Source organism: Chionomys nivalis, chromosome 14, assembly GCF_950005125.1.
Source record: "Chionomys nivalis chromosome 14, mChiNiv1.1, whole genome shotgun sequence".
NCBI classification, from domain to species: domain Eukaryota; kingdom Metazoa; phylum Chordata; class Mammalia; order Rodentia; family Cricetidae; genus Chionomys; species Chionomys nivalis.
The window spans coordinates 5789024-5810414 of record NC_080099.1 but is presented as its reverse complement, the minus strand read 5'-3'; the positions used below and the strand labels follow the sequence as shown (position 1 = coordinate 5810414).

The following is a 21391-nucleotide window of genomic DNA, read 5'->3' as shown; positions in this document are numbered from 1 at the left end:
GAAGGAGGAGGAGGAAGCCGCCGCCCGCGCCGCCGCCCCCGCTCCGCCACGGCCCGGAAAGTAGGCCCAGCGCGGAGGGGCCCAGCCGCGGCGCCCGTATCCGTCCGCCCGCGCTGCGCCCGCCCGGCCAGTCGCCGCCGCCCGCCCTCCGCGCCGCTCCCGGCGCACCCCGCGCCCATCCGGGGACTCGGTGGCCGCCGCGGGCCTTACCGGAGTCGCCGCGCGCCGCACCATCCCGGGACTTCGGGGGGCGGCCCCGCGGCATCGTCGCGGCGGCCCACCCCTCACTCGCGCTCTCCCTCGGCGGGCGGGCGCGCACGCGCGGCACCGGGCGAGCGAGCGAGCGAGCGGGCGGGCTGCGGGTCGCGGCCGGACCCAGCCTGCCGGGCTCACAGGGCTACGGCGCCCGGACGCTCGGGCAGCAGAGCTCGGACCGCGCCGGCCTCGGCGGGTTCCATGGCCCGCGGGCCGCGGCGGGGGCGTTAGGAGCGGGCAGTGGGGGCGGGGGCGCCGTTGTGCGCATGCGCGGCCTGCCAGGCGGCGGCGGCGGCGTCACCTGGCTCGGCGATCCGCCGGGCTCGGAGGCCTGCAGGCTGGCTGCCTGAGTGTGCAGTCGGCCCCGGAGGCCTTTCGGTGCCCCCGACTCTGCCCGGACAGCCGACCCGCTCACCCCTGCATCCCCCCCATCCCAGGAAATGGAAAGGGTCCCAGTGTGGTTTGGTTGTCACGCGCTTGCCTACGTTCACTTGTGCTCACTTACGTTGACGGTCACCTCTGATCCCGAGCAGGCAAAGTGCCCCAGCACATCTTTCTACTCGGGACTCCTTTGTAAGCATGCCTGCCCAGACCTCCGGAGTGACGGAAGGCCAGGGAAGGAAGCCTACCCACAGAGATGCCAGTGGACTACCGGTAACGGGCCTATCTTAGAGATGCACCACTCACAGGCTCCATTCGGATGTGTCTTTTTGGCGGCTTTGTTGTCCCCTTTAACTCCAATCAGTGATCCATTCACAGCGGCACAATGTGGTGACTCACCTTTAATCCCAACAGTTGGAAGGCTAAGACAGCGAGATGGAAAAGTGTAAAGTTGAAGCCTACCCGGGCTATCTGGTAAGTTCCAGGCTTAAGTGAGACCTTCTGTCAAAATGTAAATAAATAAATAAATAAATAAATAAAAATAAATAAATAAATAAATAAGAAAGAATGATTAGAGAAAGGAATGACCATTTTGTGTTATATGATCTCAGAATTGATCTTCAGGCAAGCTTTATTCGTTAAAACAAACAAAATATCAATACATGCCATGTTTACTGAGGCATACCAAAAAAAAGTCTACAAGCTGAGTGATTGGCGCCTGGGTGATGGAACTATAAAGACACAAGATCTGGCGGTGGTGGTGAACACCTTTAATCCCATCAGTTGGAAGGCAGAGGCAGGCGGATCTCTGAGTTCGAGGTCAGCCTGATCTACACAGCTAGTTCCAGGACAGAATCCAAAGCTACAGAGAAATCCTGTCTCGAAAAACAAAAAACAAAAGAAAAAGACACAAAACTAGAATAAATGTTTAAAAAGTCAAAAGATTTGTAAGATCTGAAGAAAAGCTAGATAACTGGTCAAATGTTAAAATGGGAATTTAAAAATCTTAGACTAAGGAGACGGCTTCCTGGGGGACAGAATTCCTCAGGAAAGCCTAGCAACCAAGTTCCCAAACCCCAGGTGAAACTGACTCAGAACTGCCCTCTCACCGCACTCAAGCCCCACACAACAACAATATATTCTTTTAAAACAACGTACCAGAGTAATTTTTGAGAACAAGATTGGTTACGACTAGAAAAGTTGGAAAGAGTCTTTTGAAGTGCACGCCTTTAATCCCAGCACTCAGGATGGAGAGGCAGGCAGATCTCTGTGAGTTTGAGACCAGCCTGATCTACACAGCTAGTTCCAGGATAGATAGATAGATAGATAGATAGATAGATAGATAGATAGATAGATAGATAGGTAGGTAGGTAGGTAGGTAGGTAGGTAGGTAGGTAGGTAGGTAGGTAGGTAGATAGGACACCTAACAAGTTTTTAAGTAAATCAGTAGTCCTTCACAGAAAATGCCTCTAGTCTTTCCATTTCTTACAGGGGACCAAATTCAGTTCCCAGCACACATTCTGACTTGGGTTACAACCATCTATAACTTCAGCTCCAAAGAATCTAACAGCCTCTTTTGGCTTCTGAAGGCAGTGCACTCATGTACAAATCCACATAGACATAAGTTAATTTTTTATTTTAAGATTTTTTTTGGCATTTATGAATCTACTTGAATTGTACATATATATGAATGTATATCCTGTTTGGTTGTAAGAAGGATTTGAAACAATTTTGTAAGAAATGTATGTAAGGTGAAGAAATAAATGAATGAATTATGATAAAGGGGGGAAGGAGGGAATCAGAGACAGTAAGTATGATACCAACCCAATAAGTCATACAGTAATACAAGTGAATTAAAAGTTGGGCTCCAGGCTCCTTGGTCCAAGCAGAAAAGATTCGCTCACAGTCACAATCACACCAACCTGTGGTTTGGTTGTGTTTTTGTTTTGTTTTGTTTTTCGAGACAGGGTTTCTCTGTGGTTTTGGAGCCTGTCCTGGAACTAGCTCTTGTAGACCAGGCTGGTCTCAAACTCACAGAGATCAACCTGTGGTTTGGATGATACGCAGTCTCTCTAATGGAGCTGAAGTGGACTTCTCCAATTACTCCTTTGTGTAGTTACTACAGTTCACATAGTAAAGTTGCCGTGCTAGGTGCATTATCAGGCAGCAGGATCCCTACCATCGTTCTCTACAGCTGATTCTTCACTGCATCTCTCCTAGAAAACAGTTACCTCGTGTTAGGAAAACTTAGGGGAAGCAAGGGTCTCAACAACACACAGTGGACGACTTTCTCATGGTCTTACCATGACATGTAGAACCTACAGAAAGTGACTGTTATACTTAAAGATGGGATGGTCCTTCAGGATTTCTGCTTCATGGAAGAGTCTTCCAGACATTCTGTGGGGCACAGAAAAAAGCAACTGATGAATTTTGCCAAAATAGGCAGCACAGTCCTTCAGATTTCCTGTTTCACTGAGAAATCTGCCATATGCTATGGGCCTGTGGGCTAAATATGAATGCCCCAACATTATAGGAAAACTTTGGGTGACTGTTCAGACAGTCAGATATCTCTGTCATTTCTAGATTTTTGGAAGTTGCTTACAGTGCATTTCCTGTTTACTTAGGTAATATTATATACTTCTAGGGTCTTTGATGGAGTTGAAGTCTAGATAGTTATAGTTTTCTTCAGTTATGATCAAAGATAAATTATATATGAAACATTTAGATTGGCAAAGTAGGTGATAAAGTATTTTCTTTAACTTTGCCAAATATAAATAGGCTAGCCGGGTGGTGGTGGCGCACGCCTTTAATCCCAGCACTCGGGAGGCAGAGGCAGGCGGATCTCTGTGAGTTCGAGACCAGCCTGGTCTACAAGAGCTAGTTCCAGGACAGGCTCCAAAACCACAGAGAAACCCTGTCTCGAAAAACAAAAAAAAAACAAAAAACAAAAAATAGATATATATAGATATATATAGATATAGATATAGGCTAAATATTGTAATTATAATTCTTGCTTATTACCTGCTTTGTTATATGTAATTTTACAATGTTAAAGTTAAAACTTTCCTTTTTAATTAGACAGAAAAGGGGAGATGATGTAGGATATCTTTCTGTATGCTGTGAATGTGTCTCTCATTGGTTGGTGAATAAAGCTGTTTTTGGCCAGTGGCCAGGAAGGAATAGAGAAAGGTGGGAAATCCAAACAAAGGTACAAAGAGTAAAAAATCGGAGTTAGGGAGATGCCATGTAGCTGCTAAAGGAGTAACATCCTGGAGCATCACAGTAAGCCATAACCTCGTGATAATGTACAGATTAATAGAAATGGATTAATTTAATTGTGGGAGCTAGTCAGTAATATGCCTGAGTCATTGCCCAAACAGTTATAACTGATATTGAGGCTCTGAGTGGTTATTTTGTAAGTGGCTACAGGGACCCACGAGCAGGAAAGAAAAACATTCAACTACACCCCTCCCCTGAAATATTTTGTCTTTGCTCTTTATTAATTGTTATGGATACAGTGTTCTGTCTGCTTGTATGTCTGCAGACCAGAAGAGGGCACCAGATCTCATTATAGGTGGTTGTGAGCCATCACGTGGTTGCTGGGAATTGAACTCAAGACATCTGAAAGAGCAGGCTGTGCCCTTAACCTCTGAGCCATCTCTCCAGGGTTTCAACAAACAACGCTGTTCCACTCTTCTGGCTGGGAATCCAACAGGCTCAATAGGAGCAGCTGCCCCCTGCTTGTGCTGCCTCTGGAAAGACATGGATGACCACCTCCAAATGCCGGGCAACTCCCCATCCAGACAGGGAAAGTCAACCCTAGTTCCCTGAATGTCTCTCCTCCTCTCTGACTGCTGTGTGTGGTGTCTCGCAGATTCATGATGGGGTCCCTGTGTGTGTATCTCCCCGCCTACATTCCCAGAAATTTTTTTTTTTTTTTTTTTTGGTTTTTCGAGACAGGGTTTCTCTGTGGTTTTGGAGCCTGTCCCGGAACTAGCTCTTGTAGACCAGGCTGGTCTCGAACTCACAGAGATCCGCTTGCCTCTGCCTCCCAAGTGCTGGGATTAAAGGCGTGCGCCACCACCGCCCGGCTCCCAGAAATTCTTTAGTCTCAGGAATTGATTTTAGAAATTGTTTTAATAATATGATTTCAGCCTCTTTTTAGGAATTATCCATTTTTGACAGCCTTGCTAAAATTATTTCATACCTTGTCTCTTTCACATTCCCTGTCTCTCCACTCTAGCTAAGTTCTTAATTTTTCTGCAACTAATTTTATCCTTGTAGCCAATTAGCCTACCCACTCAAACTGGTGGCTCAGTTTTCTCTATCTTTTGTATTTTGATTACTTTTAAAACGTGCTTCTTCAATGAAATTTTTTCAGTTTCTGACATTCATTTATTATCTTTAGTGGTAAAAACAAGCAGCTTATTAAAGAATAGAAAGGCAGTCCCAGTAGAAGTGGCTAAAGTCCCAGGGAGGGTCCTCAAATCAAAGCTTGTTTGCTTACTATTTGTTTACTTAGATCTCACTTAGCCCTGAGTGACTTGGCTCTCACCAGGCAGCCCAAGCTTTAAATTTACAGTAATCTTTCTGTCTCGGCCTCCCAAATTGCAATAAGAGGAATAATTTCAATTTTTCCAACTGTAATTATCAAGTTACCAAGCATACAAAAAGTTTGGAAAACAAAATAAACACCTTGATCCAACTGTTCTTGATATTTTTTGCCTTATCATTTTTTCTACAGATTTTGTTGAACTGTTTAAAATAAATTGCATGCAGCATCTTACCCATAAATAATTCCGTAGAAATTTTCTTCAGCAGTCACAGAGCCATGGTTAATTTTTTATGTATTTGAAAACAGCTAACTCCTAACAATATCTAGCCCACATTCATATTTTTCCATTTGTCCCGAAAATGTCTTATTTTCTTACTTTTTAATTAGGATTGAGTGAGAGTTTATGTCTAATTTAAATTTTGTTTGCTTGTTTGCTTTTGGAAAAGGGTTTCACTATGTAGACCAACCTGACGTTAGAGATCTACCTGCCTCTGACCTCCTGAGTACTGAAATTAAAGACATGTACCACAACCTTTTAAAATTTTAGAATATCCTGTGAGCCACCCAGTCGTTGCTGGAAATTGAAGCCAGGTCCTCCAGAAGAGCAGACAATGCTGTTAACCACTAAGCCACCTCTCCAGCCCCCAAGTTATGATTTTTTAAAAAAATAGATAAAATGACAGCCACGTACAAATTAGAATTTGCTATGATATTTCATTCCGATTCATGTCTTCAAGCACATGGAGGGTGAGAAAGAGGCAGGAAGTGAGAATAGACCTTGTCCCCTGTGAGGGGGCCTTCGGGTATCACAGGAATGGCTGCCAGTCAACATGTGACTCCCCTGTGCCCCAAGCACCTGGTAAGACTTCAAAGGCAGAATCCCATGCTTGCAGGCCATCACTGTTAGCCAAGGCCATGTGCCATTCTGTAAAGTTCCTCTGTTAGTATGCTTTTGTAGAACCTGCTCTCCCCGCCTTCAAAAGTTATTTTACTGTGGTAGTTTAAAAAGAAAATGGCCCCCAAAGGGAGTGGTACTATCAGGAGGTGTGGCCTTGTTGGAGTAGGTGAAGTGTGTCACTGTGTAGGTGGGCTTTGAGTTCTCTGTGGAAGCTACTCCCAGTGTCAGAGATCAGCTGTTGCCTGCAAGATGGAGGACTGTCAGTTGCTTCTCCAATACAGTGTCTGCCTGCTCCCCACCATGACGATAGTGGACTGAACCTCTGAAACCATAAGCAAGCCACCCCAATAAAATGTTTTTGTTTTAAGAGTTGCCCTGCTCATGATGTCTCGTCTCTTCACAACACTAGAAACCCTAAACTAAGACACATACATGCAGGCCCCAGGCTAACAGGCTTCTTCCCTCTCCCTACCAGCCAGGAATCAGAGGCAGCTTGACTGCAATCATACTGTGGACTACTTATTAATCACATGACATAGAACCTCTCCCTCTGAAACATGAGAAGGGACCCTCATTCTTCCTAATGTTCTGAACCCTCCTCAGGGCCCCTATCATGCTGCCGTCCACCTGCCTATGAAGTTAGTAACACTTGGATCGTTTATCCAAAAACATATTCTACTACAGTGTTCCCCTGGAACCCCAAACCCAAACCTTTCTGTTAGGACCAGAGAGAAGCAAGCACTCTGACGATCGCCTCTAATAGGATGTTGGGACAGAATGCGAGTCAAGCTTTGTTGGGGACTGCGGGCCACCAGACCCTGAATTTCTTGTTTAAAAAACAAAAAAAACCAAAAAACTGTTTTCCTCTACTCTGAGCAGCCTGCAGCTGCTCTGAGCACGAGACCCTGATGGCAGGGGAGTGGGTTCTGATGGGTCTGCAGCTGAAAGATCCAGAGAGCTGGGGCATGGACAGAGCCCTATATAAGCTGCCCCTGAGTACAATAAAGTTGGCATTTTTGTCTCAAGGACGACCCCGTGGCCTGTCTATTTGTCTGTCTCTGTGTTTGTGTGTTTTTAAATTTTCAGCCTAGTTCCTGTAGCAAGTAGAGCGCTGAACAGAACCGGTGTAGTTTTACAAAGCTTCTCGTGTGAAAACTTGCAGAAATACAATAGTAGCTTCCTTAAGATTCAAATGACAGCAGCTGCTGAAGAGATGGCTGAGCAGCCAAGAGCACTAGCTGCTCTTCCAGAGCACTTGGCTTCAAGTCCCAACACCTGGGGACATGGCAGCTCGCAACTGTCTAGAACTGAACTCCAGGTCCAGGGGCTCTGATACCCTCTCTGGTCTCATGTATCAGGCATGTACATGGTACTCAGACATACATGCAGACAAAACATGTAAATATTTTTTTTCTAATTTTAAGTAAAAACAGATTTGGCCCTGGAAACGGCTAAAGAAAGGACAGGCAAAGCATTGGAATTCTGAATAAAATCATTTTGGTTTGTCCTCTTGTGTTTTTATGTAACTGTCTGTGGTGATTTAAATGAGAATGTCCCCCATAGGTTCAGAACATTTGGCCCTCATTGGTGGCACTGTTTGAGTATGTTTAGGAGATATGGCCTTGCTGGAAGAAGTATGTGCCAGTGCTGGAATGCAGACCCCACACCCTGCTAACACACACTGCTCTGCCTCCTAAAGGCTGGAGCACAGACCCCACACCCTGTTAACACACACTGCTCTGCCTCCTAAAGGCTGGAGCACAGACCCCACACCCTGCTAACACACACTGCTCTGCCTCCTAAAGGCTGGAGCACAGACCCCACACCCTGCTAACACACACTGCTCTGCCTCCTAAAGGCTGGAGTTCAGACCCCATACCCTGCTGGCCTGGTGCTAGGAATCGAACTCAGGACTTTCTGTGTGCTAGGCAAGCACTCCACTGACTGAGCTATATCCTCAAGCCCATCTATGTTATCTTACTAACAAAAGGATACAGTGACCTGAAATCCAATTCGGAGGCATTTTGCAGTGTACCCGTTGATCCTTGTGAGTCACCCGGCTTTATCCACGAGTATGCTGAGACCTACAAGTGTCAAGTAACATCCTTTGTCTAGTTCATGGAAAATGTGCGGCAGAGCCATTCTTCAGATTTCCTGGCCAGTGCTTTCTCCATGTGATATTTGATATTTTCTGCTCAATTTCAATTTTCATGTTTATCTTTACCTCCAACCTGGAGCTCTCTTTAGTTCTTGACAATTTTTTTTTTCTGCACCAACCTAGCCTTTAGACAAAAGTAATGAACTCTTTCCTCTCCACCCACACTGGGGATGCGCAGACAGTGTGCACACATGCAGTCATGCTCCCGTTTTTATCACTAAGGACTTCTCTGTGGTGGGAAGCAGTACTGGGCTATAACAGAAGCACAGCATGTGTGTTCCCTGACCCTGCACACTTCTCAACAACTGACTCCTGGGCAGAGGACACAAACCTTCCTCGGAAGGGATGATTACACTTGTCCCTCTGATAGGAGGACACGGTTTTCCCAGACCCCATGACTAGCCTCCCACCTCAGGGAAATCAAATGTAGGTTTACTCTGTGTGATTATGACATAAATCTTAGTGTTTCCATTTCTGTAAGCCGTTCTGGGCAGTGCGCATTATGAACCTCAGTGACAGCTATCATTTTGAAAGCAGGGTGAATGCGTGTGTTCCATGAGCAAACGCGTGGCATGCTGGAGCATTGCACGGACTGGCCCCTGCCACAGGTTCCTGGCTGCTCGCCCTTGTCTGGCCATGTCAGTTTGGAAAGCTACTTTACTTTCCGGCTGTGACAGTCTGGTGATTTTTCTCCTGAACAGACATGGACATACTTTCCTGTTTGTAGGAGGCTACTCTCCTGTGTGAAATTCCTCTCTCAGCTTCTCTACCATCAAGTTTGTTCACCTGTCCAGGTAGGACAAAAAGGATGCTTCAGACCTCCATTCCCTCAAATCTCAGGAAATGTGAGCATTCGGGAGTGACAGGCTGTGAAGCTGAAAAACAACATAGTTTCACGACATAAAACACGTGTGAAGCAGGATCACCCCAGGCGATCACTTCACTTTTCCGGGTGTCAGACTACTAAGGAACCACCATCCTGTCACTCCTCAAGGACTCCAGGCACTAATGCGAAACATCCATCACTCCCTTTCTCCCGGAAGTGGGCTGGATGGGGGTGTTAAGAGTCAGCAGGCATCCTGCAGGGCCAGGCCCTGCCTGCTCACCGGCCCGATCACAGACAGGAGTTACTCTTCATTATAACGAAGTTTATCATCACCATGCATCTTTCCTGCCACACCAGCTTCCTGATACCATGGAATAGCCCCTCACAGGTGAGGTGGGGCACACTAGGGCACCCTCCCACTCTCCTCTCTAAGCCCTGGGTACTCAAGCCCAGCAGCGCCTTCTGCTTAGCCTGGAGCCAGGAAGGCAGGAAGCAGGAAAGATGCCCAGTGACAACTTATTTGCCTGTCTCTACCGACACAGGCGTACTCACCCTCCCTCTTTTGAGACAAGAACTTATGTAGCTCAGGCTGGCCACAAACTTGCTAAATGGCTAAGAATGACTGAGAACATGACTTGCACATGTATTTAGTGGGGTGGGGGTAGTGATAGGTGTGTGCATGTGGGACCCAGCCATGGACAAGCTCAATAGAAGCCTGAGTCTCAGTAGTTCTCCCTAAAGCAATACCTGATTCCAAGAAGGGCCACAAACTGAGACCACCCAGCACCACCCAGGAACAGACCATCCAAAGGAAATTCCTAACATTCCAACCATTGTAGATAGGATCATCTGCCAGCACACACCCATCGTGTTTCACTGGGACACCCCTAGACAAATGTCAGCCAACCAGGCGTTCTGAACCCTGGGAAATCCCTCACCCCAACTTCTGCTATTAGAAAAAAAACCACCCCAACTGAGCTCAGGGCTCTCCAATTGTGCATTGGACTCACAGAGTCTGAGTTTGAACTTGAACAAGAATAAAGGCTCTTTGTTTTTACATACAGGACTCGGTCTCCTGGTTGGTTTGTGGGACACTCTGTGATCTGTGCATAGCATCTACTAGCGTGCATATGCTAAAGCAAGCCTGGAGAGAAAAGAGGACAACTTGGAGTCAATTCTCTACCTCCATCATGTGGGTTCTAGAGTTCAAACTTAGGTAGCGTACTTCTGGTGAGTCAGCTCTCTGCCCATGACCTTGAACTTTTGATCTGAGAGCTGCGAGTAACCAGCCTCCTGGGGTACCGTGTGTGTCATCCCGGCAGGCTCTGGCAGGGACTGTCTCACCGCCCAGCTCCCAGGATTGTTCTCGATTGCTTATTTACTCTCAGGGTCTCCCTGTTTTCTCAGTAGCTAGGCTTCCTCCCCTGCTGACAGCCCTCCCAGAATCTTGACTTCCTCAAGACCCTCCCTGGACTGCTGCCTCCTAGGGGTGGCAACTCTCCTAGTCACCTGTCTGCTCCATCCTCCCCAGAGAGACTTCTTGTGGGTCTGTTGGGAACTCTAGTTCTAGTCCTAGCACAGCTGGAACCCAGGCTTTCAATCACCTGTGAGGCTCACAGCCCTCCTTTATTATGGTGGTGTTCCCTATGGTGGCTATGATCGCTGGTCTGAACTGATCAGTGCTTTCCCTGCCTGTGACCCCGTTAACGCTCCCTTCAGGAGGTCTCCAGAGACACAGGGTTTCACCTCCATTACTGTCCCTGCTGCCTCTTCTCTTCTGCTGGCAGAGTTTTGGAGTTTCAGTCTGTCCTTTTCATTCCTACACGCAAAGAATTCTGTTTTGCCGATTCCCACACTGCGGAACCGAGAAGAGGTCACGCTGCCGTCGAGGTGCACCGTAAAGCTACTGGCATGCACAGTTCCGAGAGGGCTGATGGGAGCCCCGTGTGTACACAGTAAGTGTAACCTCAAGATGCTGCTGCTCATTTCTGGGTAGATACGAAGGGCCCACAGTGGGGAGAGGAGCTGAGAGTTTCACCTTCCCGGTGACACCCCCTCCCCCCAGAAGGATTCTCAGAGTCAAAGCACTCGCCTGGGAGAGATGTCTCTGAGCACGCCCAGGGGTGAATTGACTCGATTGTGTTCATCGATGTGGGAAGATCATCTGAATTGTAGGTGGAACCTGATGGTTACACTTGGGACACACCCGCACCCATTGCTCTCTTCCGACTGAAGACCCTGTAATGTGACCAGCTGCTTCAAGTTCTCCCTGGCTTACCTCCCCAACATGAGCGGCTGTGGCTTGAACTGTGAGCCCAAATAAACCCTTTTGCCTAGAAAGAGTTGTTTACTTATTTTCTCCCGGTTGCTCTTGTCGGAGTATTTTATGGTAACAACAGGGAAAGAGACTAGGTCACCATCATCCGCCTGTGTTCGAATCTCAAAGCTCTGCGGAACATCGTTCCCACCTCCCGTGAGCACCCAGCTGCGTACATTTCGACACTTTTTTACTGTTATGTAAATTGCATTTCACTCACTTTCAGTGCTGCACAAGTTCAGTTTTATATCTAGAATGTTCTCTACGGGTTTCCAGTCGGAGCACTTGGTCTCCAGCTGCCGGCACCATCTTGGGTGACTGGAACCTTTCTGAGGCAGAGCCTGGCTGGAGGAAGTAGGTCACCACTAGAGGGAGGCACGCCTCTGAAGTCTGTAGCCCAGCTCGGGCTCTGGTCAGACCAGCTTTCCCGGCTGCAGCCACAGGAACATCCACTGTCGCAGGTCCGTGCCGCCACAGAGCTGTCCAGCCTCCATTCCTTCCCTGTGGTGGACTTGAAATGTTGCTCCTAAAACTAGAACGAAAGAAATCTTTCTCCTTCCTTGAGTTGTTTCTATGACCAGATGTTTTGGTCATAGTAACACAGAAGTAAGTATTCCAGTAACTATAATTTTTTTCTCTTGCAAAAAAAGGCTCTTTCTAATTATTATTTTTGCTGTTTTGTTGTTCGGGCTGTTGTAGATGACGCCACCCAGCGTCTTGCAGTTGCCCCGCCCCCCGTTGCTATGGTTTCTTACCATCCCCCCCCATGTGCTTGTTACACACAATTTTCCTGTCACTCTGTACCATCCACGTTTTCATCACAATTCTCACCGCCGACCTCTTAATTTGTGATAGCCTGGGAGGTTTTCCTTTCCCACTGATGTCCCTGTTTTTAGTTTTGCCCGTTTAAAATTAGGTTGACGAATAGTTTTTTTCAAGATAGGTAACCCAGACTGGTCTTGAACTCTCAGTATAGCTGGGGATGACTTGAACTTCTGACTCTCCTGCCTCCACACCCTGAGTCCAGGGGTTACAGCTGTGCATCTGCACAGTACACACACACACACACACACACACACTCACACAGCTGTACAGTTTTTCACTTCTACCTGGGTGCAAATGTGGAGGTCAGAGGAGAACCGTGTGGAGTCATTTTCTTTTCCCTGCAGGTGGGCTCCAAGGATGGTCCTGAGGTCACCAAGCTTTTGTGGCTAGCGTCTTACCCACCGAGCTCTCTCACTGACCCTGTCAGTGTGTTTGATGTGAGCCAATCGGAAACCGTGCTTTCTACACATGTAGGCTAGGCCGAGAATAACAGGGCTGAATCAGGCACAGTTAGAAGTTAAGGGAAAGGTTGGAAAAGGGACAGAGTGGGGGTGGGGATCAGGATAGTGCCACCTAGTGGTAACACATTGCAGCTGAAATCTCAGAGCTGCCAATTCCTACCCAGGCCTGACCTCCAGTGGTGGATGGCAAAGCGGGAGCTTTGAATAACCCAGTCCTGATTGAGGCTTTAAAAAAGGGAATAGACTTTAGTGTTTATAGTCTACCCTGCTCTCTACCACGTGCGCAAACACTGGTGACTCTCTCCAGCCGGGAGGGTCTAGGATCAGTTCTACAGCGACACCAGAAAAGTCAGTCAGGAAGCAGGGTCCCTGTGGCCAGCTGTTACTCAGTCTTGCATGTTAAGCCACTTCACTTCCCTGACACCCATTTCCTGATCTCTTCAGAGCAAACACTGGCCATCTCTGTAGTTGTGACGCTTCTGTAATTCTAGAATTATTGAGTCTTTGCTTTGATTCACAGAAAACTGTTTCTCAGAAAACTACAAAAGCAGCAGGATTCCTCCGACGTCAGCCGCCCAGAAAGAAAGCATTTGCTCTATCTCCATGGAGACCTGAGACAGACAAATAGTAGGTAGACCCAGAGCTGGCCCTTCAGATCACCATGACAACAAGCAGAGTACAAGTGTACTCTCATGACCAGTTAAACACATTTGGCATTATAACAAGTGCACACATGGTACACACAAACACACCCACAACTTACACACATACACAAAGAAGAGGCAAAAAAAAAATATCTGTATTTGCCTAGGCTACACAAGGCCCTGGGTTCAATCCTCACTACCACAGAGACTGGTCATGGTGGCATAAACCTATAATCTCAGAACTCTGAAGGTAGAGACAGAAAGATCAAGGATTCTAGGTCATTCTCAGCTACATGGTGAGTTTGAGACCAACCAGGGCAATTTGAAATCCTAACTCAAAAGGCAAGCAAACAAGCAAGTTATCTGGGAATCTCTTCTAAACAGCACAGTAGTTAGTGTGTAGCTTCTACTTTTGGATCCTTAATATGTTATAATTACATAGTCAGCCAATAGGAATTCGGAGATTTCTTACTTAAAATGAAATTACACTATTAGCCCAGACACTTTTTTTTTTCCTGAAAATACATGGTAGCTGTTTTATTTTGGGTTTCTATTGCTACTTTCAATGAGGGTGGGGTGGGGTAAAGGGTAGGGGACAGGGAGGAGGCATGCCTCAAGCACACATTTATAGCTGTGACTGCTGAGGTACTGAGTCAGTACTGAGTGAGCTACACACACTCACACACACACACACATGCACGTGCACACACACGCACACACAAGCACACCTTCAGTCCTCCCTCCCCTCTCCAATGCTGGGCATTCTTTAGCCCCTTTGCTTTCTTCCCAAGCCTCCACTCTAACCAGTTACCCAGGGCTAAATAACCTTCCTTAAGGTCTAGGAGAAGACTAAGAAAGAAGAGGAGACACTTCATGTTTTGTAGACTTTCAAATGGATAAGAGTCGAGCTGAACACGGTAGTATATGCCTTTAGTCTTGGTACTCGAAAGACAGGGTTCTCAGTGAGTCTCACAGTTGGAGGCCACGCAGGACTACGTAGTGAGACTCTGTTGCAGAAAGCTACCCTGGACAAAGATGTGCTTTCCTCTGGAGCACAACACAGAAGGATTTTCAACATTCCTCTCTCTGTTTCTTCCCAAGGTGCCTTGGGAGGACAGAGGTCAAGATGAAGGGATGCTGAACTCTACATCCAGCAGTGTTCTTGGTCAGAAGCTTCTAGGTGTGACTTGTGCTCTGGAAGAAGGAAATACTAGAGATTGCTACAGTGGCCTTGTTAGAGGCCTGGGGATGCTGTAAGGAAAAAAAAGAGGCTAGTTCTATCCACAGAAGACTCGATGCCAAAGACTATTTTATGTTATCAGAGTAATACTTGGCTGTGCATTAACAAGGAGTGAGCTCAGCTTGGGTCCTGTGGATGAAGGTCATGTGAGACTTGACCTCAGCCTGACATAACCTGATAATAAGAGGAGGAATCTCTGACCGTCACTGCCAACGCTCAAGCAGCTGTTCCTCAAGTGATGCAGAGACCCAGGGGCTGTCTCTCCCAGGCCATGTAAGCAGGAAGTCACAGAAGGATGGGAGCAGTCACTGGTGCTCACTGTAGAGAGCCACAACAGGCTAGGGAAGCTGCGCCTCTGCCCTCCGCAGTGACAGGGACTGTTGGAACAGTAATGGCCTCACAGAGCAACAGAAGAGCTGCCAGGGACTGCGTCCTCACCGTAGGTCTAGTTTGTAATCTGTGCACCGCTCAGCCACTCAGCAACTCTGTGGACTCGGGCAAAATGGCAGCTGTGTGAAAACATCTCTTGCCTTTAGAGACTGAACCTTTTAAAAGGAAGATCTTTCTGTATTTTGGGTTTTCTTTTTCCTTTTGATATGTAGACCAGGCTGGCCTCTAACACAGAGATCCACCTGCCTTTGCCTCCTGAATGCCCGATTTAAAGGCATATTCTACATGCCCAGCTATTTTTTTTTTTTTTTTTTTTTTTTTGGTTTTTCGAGACAGGGTTTCTCTGTGGTTTTTGGAGCCTGTCCTGGAACTAGTTCTTGTAGACCAGGCTGGTCTCGAACTCACAGAGAACCGCCTGCCTCTGCCTCCCAAGTGCTGGGATTAAAGGCGTGTGCCACCACCGCCCGGCCCCAGCTAATTTTTTATGTCTTTGAAGATTTTTTAAATGTGTATGAATATTTTGCTTGTATATATATACATATTTGTTTATCATGTGTGTGACTGGGGCCCACAAAGGTCAGAAGAGGTTGTCAGATCCCCTGGAATTAGAATTACAGATATTTGTGAGCCTCCATGTAGGTGCTGGGAATCAAACCTGGGTCCTATGGAAGAGCAGCTAGTGAGGTGCTGAGGCTGCTGAGCCGTCTTTCCAGGCTGGAGAATGAAATTTTCCAGATCTGGCAGTCGAATTAATAATGTCCTTGAGATTATTTAAGACTATGTACTTACCAGGAGTGTGCTTCATGCCTTTAATTTCATTACTTGAGAGGCAAAAACAGGCACATCTTTGTGTGTTTAAGGCCACCCTGCTCTATATAGTGAGTTTCAGAATGGCCAGGGATACATAATAAGACCCTGTCAGAAACAACAACAAAACAGACTGTAAATTTAATCTACTGTCCTGCTATTTACTCAGCTGGTTTAAGTTTAACCTGCCTTCAAGAAAGCAACGTAGCCAATCTCACTATGCCTTGGATTTGGTAGGCAGACTTTTCATTCCCTCCTGTCAGTTCCCAAGCAACAGACATGGAGACTCAATATTAGTTATAAATGCTTGACCAATAGCTTAGGCTTATTACTAACTAGCTCTTACAAGATAAATTAATCCATTTCTGTTCATCTACATTCTGCCACTTGGTGTTACCTCTCTTTTATCTTGTACCTCCTATTTCCTCTCTGTGTCTCGCTAGCTACTTCTTTGATCCACCCTTCTTTTTTTCTACAGTCCTTAGTCTTATTCTCCCGCCTAACCTTATTCTATGTAGCAATTGTTCAGTCAACTCTATTAAACCAATCACAGCAACATATATTCGCACAGTGTAATGGAATATTCCACATTTCTCCCTTTTTGTCTAATTAGAAAAAAAGGTTTTAATTTTAACATAGCAAAATTATATACAGCAAAAACAGTTATTACATAAGAATTACAGTTACAATAGCCAGTCCATTTGTATTTGGAAAATTTAGAGAAAATACTCTATTATTTATCTTATTTTTGTGAGTCTAAATATTTATACTTAATCCACCTTTTATAGTAACTAAAGAAAACTTTATATTATCTAGGGTTCAACTCCTTCAAAAATCCCAGAAGGGTGAAAATGTTCTCTAAGGACAGGGACATCTGACTGTCTGGACAGTCACCCAAAGTTCTTCTGTAATGTTGGGGCATCCATTTTTGTATATCTGACAGACTTTTTGAGAGGCAGGGAATTTTGAAGAACTGCCCTTCCTAACCTAGAGTGAATCCACAGCCTCTCATATCCTGTGAAAATAAAAACATAACCTCTCTCCCAAAGCAACACACCTTTTGACTTCCAATTTGAAGCCAAGATATTTTTAAAATACATAGGTTGTTTTAATCTAGAAATTTCCACAATCCAATGTTTCTTAGCAGCTGTCATTTATTAGCAATCAGAAAAATCTAAAGACAACACAATCACATACAGAATCCAGACTCTCTGTGTATTCCATCTTTTTTTTTTTAATATTTATTTATTATGTATACAATATTCTGTCTGTGTGTATGCCTGCAGGCCAGAAGAGGGCACCAGACCTCATTACAGAGAGGCTGTGAGCCACCATGTGGTTGCTGGGAATCGAACTCAGGACCTTCGGAAGAGCAGGCAATGCTCCCAACCTCTGAGCCATCTCTCCAGCCCTGTGTATTCCATCTTTATGTGACTTTTTTCTCTTATATTATTTTACTCCCTTTTTAAGGACTTTATTATTTTATTTTTTTTAAATATTTATTTATTTATTATGTATACAGTATTCTGTCTGTGTATGCCTGCAGGCCAGAAGAGGGCACCAGACCTCATTACAGATGGTTGTGAGCCACCATGTGGTTGCTGGGGATTGAACTCAGGACCCTTGGAAGAGCAGGCAATGCTCTTAACCTCTGAGCCATCTCTCCAGCCCCGGACTTTATTATTTTAAAACCACACACACACACACACACACACACACACACACACACACACACGCACGCACACCTAGAACTCGGAAAGATCTCCCTGCCTCTGCCTCTAGAGGGCTAGGAGCGTGTGTGTCACTGTACTTTGTTTTAATTCACCCCATCTCACCCCTACTGTACACCATACAAATTATCTATGATTGAATACAACTGTACTGTTGTATATCACATTTTCTTCATCAGTCTTCTGCTGATGGGCACATAGGCGATTCTACAACTTAGCTACTGTGAACAGTAATAACGCAAGGATGTAGTAAACAGGCTGTGCTGACGTCTCTGTCTATGTTGGCACTGCTTCTCTTTCCATTGGCAAAAATAATAATATGTCTCATCTCTGAATTTTGTGGATGTATATATCTCTATAGAAGCTGTCTGGTCTCCGGGGAACTGACGGAGTCCTCATCTGGATTGGCTGCAGTCCTTTTGCGTAGCTGGATCTGAGACAGCACCAAGCCTCATCATACCATTAATCAGACACATAAGGAAGAGACTCACAGTGGGTTAGAAGAGCATGCACTGCGTCCCAAGGACAGTTTTCATCCCTAAGCTCATCAACCACCACTTTACAAAGCACTCCCTGTGGAGGGCAAAGGAGTGCTTATATATGCTTATGTGTTTACTGACTTGTTACTTAGTAATTATGGAAAGTAATTCTTCCCCAAAGATATAAACAACAAGGAGGTAAACAAATGTGTCTTTTCTTTTCTAACGGCTATCCGAAGTAAGAGGGGATTTTGTTTGTTTGTTTGGTTTGTTGTTGTTGTTTCCCTGACCCTAGAATGGTAGAGAGCTGTGTGGACTCAGGGAGCGAATAAATACAGAAAAGCAAAGACAGGACCATGAGTCTATTTAATTTGCAGCCTCATGCTTTTTGCTGGGTTTCCTCTTTCCCAATAGGTGACAGTATCTTATTTTTATAACCAGAAAAACCTCATCTGAGTGGTGGCATATATCTATAAACCTCAGGATTTAGAAGATGAAGGCAGGAGCATCAGGAGTTCAAGGCCGTATTTCACTAGGCAGTGATTCAAGGCCAGTTTGGATTACTTGAGATCTGGCATTTTAGAAAAGAGAAAGGAAACATGGATCTGGGTATAAGTGCTTGCCTAGCATGCATGACGCCCTCGGCTCTATGTCCAACATCAACCGGGCTTGATGGTGCTCACCTGAAATCCCGGTGGTCAGGAGACATAGGCAGGTGGGTCCAAAGTTCAAGATTATCCTTGACTACAGAATTGAGGCTAGTCCGAGCTACAGTGAGACCATGCTCCAAAAAATAAAAAAGGAAGGAAGAAAGGGATGGAGGGAGGGACAGAAGTTTTCCATTACTAATGGCAGTGAGGTTGGTGAGGTGATCCTCTGCACCCAGGAGAAGCATGGACTCTTAGGATGCATCTGTTCTTCTCCATGGTACACAGACAGTGGTGTGCAGGGCACACTTTCTGTTCTCCATGGTGCACAAACAATTGTGTGCAGGACAGGACACACCTTTTTTTTTTTTTTTTTTTTTTGGTTTTGTTTTGTTTTTTGAAACCTGGTTTCTCTGTTGCTTTGGAGCCTATCCTGGAACTAAATCTTGTCCATCAGGTTGGCCACAAACTCAGAGATCAGTCTGCCTCTGCCTCTCAAATGCTGGGATTAAAGGTGTGTGCCACCACCACCCAGCTAAACACACCTTTTACTTCCTAGTCGGCTTCTGTTATTGTGGGAAAATGCTGACCAAAACGAACTTGAAGAGGAAAGGGTTTCTTTCAGCTTACAGGTCAGCAAGGGAAGCCAGGACAAGAAATCAAGGCAGGACCTCCAGAGGCTGGAGCTGAAGCAGAAACCAAGGAGGAAAGCTGCTGACTGACTTGCTTTCCAGACCCATGGGCAGCTTTCTTTCTTATACAGTCCATGCCCATGTAGGCACCTCCAACAGAAAGGAAACAGTATCTGTATTCCAAGGTTAATGGGGCCTCTGACCTCGTCAATGAATCAATGTATAGATGGGTCTGTAACTGAATCAACTTTTTGGGAGGTGATGGTTCCTAAAGGAGGTGGAGTTGAAAGGATTAGGACATAGGCATTCCTTTTCAGGATGCGGTCTATGCATTCTCTGTCTGTCCATCTATCCATCCACCTATCTATCATCTGTCATCTATTGATCTTTCATCTATCTGTCATCTACCATTCATCTATCATCCATCCATCTATCTATCTATCTATCTATCTATCTATCTATCTATCTACCTACCTACATACCTGTCTACCCGTCTGCTCTCTGTCTGTCTGTCTGTCTGTCTCTTTCTTGCCACCATGAGTCAGCAGCTTCACTGTTGTCCCATCACACATTCCCCACCGTCAGGTCCTGCCTTCTTTCCACAGGGCGAGTGATGGCTCCAAGAGACCATTGACTGCAACCACAAATCAAATTTCCTCTTTTAAATTGCTTTTCTGTTCCTTTCCTCTGTGGTGAACACCATCTATTCACACCAATAGCATGTAAATTTACACATCTCCAGAGTCTTTGCAAAAACTAAGTGTTCTCACTGTGGCTGAGGTTTATCATGTTGTATGGACAAGGAAAGTTTATTTTACTACTTTGTATTTTTGTTGTTGTTTTGTGGTTTCTTGAGACAGGGTTTCTCTGTGTAGAAACTAGCTCTATAGACCAGGCTGCCCTCGAACTCAGAGATCTGCCCGCCTCTGCATCTCCAATGCTGTGATTAAAGGCGTGCGCCACCACACCCAGCTCTTCTGTGTGTCATCAGTCATTTGGGATATTGGAGTCTCTCCTTGTAAGCTTTCTCTTTGGAGAATACTTGATGGTTTTTTTTTCTTTCATTTTTTCCCCCTTGGTACAGAATGATGGAATTGCCTCTTAAAAATTGATCCATGAGCAGTATCATTACCAATATGATTAATTAGGAACTCATTCTAAATATGTCATCGTCTCTGACCTTGCTCCTTCATTAGTCCCCATTACCCCTGAAATTCATTAGTGAATTGATCGTGTGCCTTCCTTGAACTCTGCTGCTGAGGCAGCAGTGTGGGCAGGACCCCCAGGAGAGGATATGTTTCTGGGCAAGTTTTCTCTTCTCAACATCCCTTTGTTCCAACTCCATCTGCCCCCTCACACAGAGAGCATTAGGACTCTCTGGGGGGGGGGGGGACTAACAAGCTGCGTGTTATACTTGGGGAATTACTTGACATTTCAGTTGCCCTCAAGTGTGAAAGGGTTCTACTGTGTTCAAATTCAAATTCATCCCAGGCATTCATAACGCCCTGCTTAAGAGCCCATGTTTCGTTTTCATCTATATATCGCGAGCGATTTCCGTTTGCAGTTTGAAGACAGCATGTTTTAGTTGTCCACCCTGGAATGAATAGTTTGTGCCTGGCAATCACATCAACCAATGATCACTCCACCTTAAATCATGCTTAGTGCCTGCAGAGAGGATCTTTAAAGATTTCTGCCCCCGAGGATTACGGAACTGGAGTTTGCATGTGTTAATAATCTCACCGGGGCTGAACACAGAGAGCGCGGTGGACGGAGCCCTCTAGGACAGGAAAGAGAAGAGCATTTACGGGATTAAGTGAAGCACCTCGCCCTCCTCAGAGGTCAGCAGCATGAGCCCTCTTAAAGAGAAGCCATCAATTTTCATTCCCACTCAAATTGCTTTTATAACATGCATTAGAAAGATAGTAGGTTAAAATGTTCGTTACCTCCAAAGCGTATTTATCAAAAGACGCTTTGCATAGCTAACGAATACCCAGGAAGAAGGGACCCTCGTACTCACAATGGGAGAGAAAGCAGCAGAGGGTGTGTTTGTTGGCTTTGAGGGGTGCCTGAGTCTGCTTTGTCCGCCAGTACCAAGAGACCAAACTATATGTCCGACTTTGATTATTTACATCTTGTAGATACGCTC

The 21391-nt window shown here is 45.8% G+C and overlaps 1 protein-coding gene across 1 annotated transcript in view; it reads right to left on the bottom strand.

Annotated features, from left to right (window-relative positions):
• The window catches only part of Znf236 (zinc finger protein 236), a 90249-nt gene extending 89768 nt beyond the window's left edge, over window positions 1-481 (bottom strand). The window contains 1 exon segment of the mRNA XM_057788731.1: window positions 211-481. Coding sequence (XP_057644714.1) covers window positions 211-265 — 55 coding nt within the window. The 5' untranslated portion in view covers window positions 266-481.
• Between the last annotated feature and the right edge of the window lie 20910 nt (window positions 482-21391).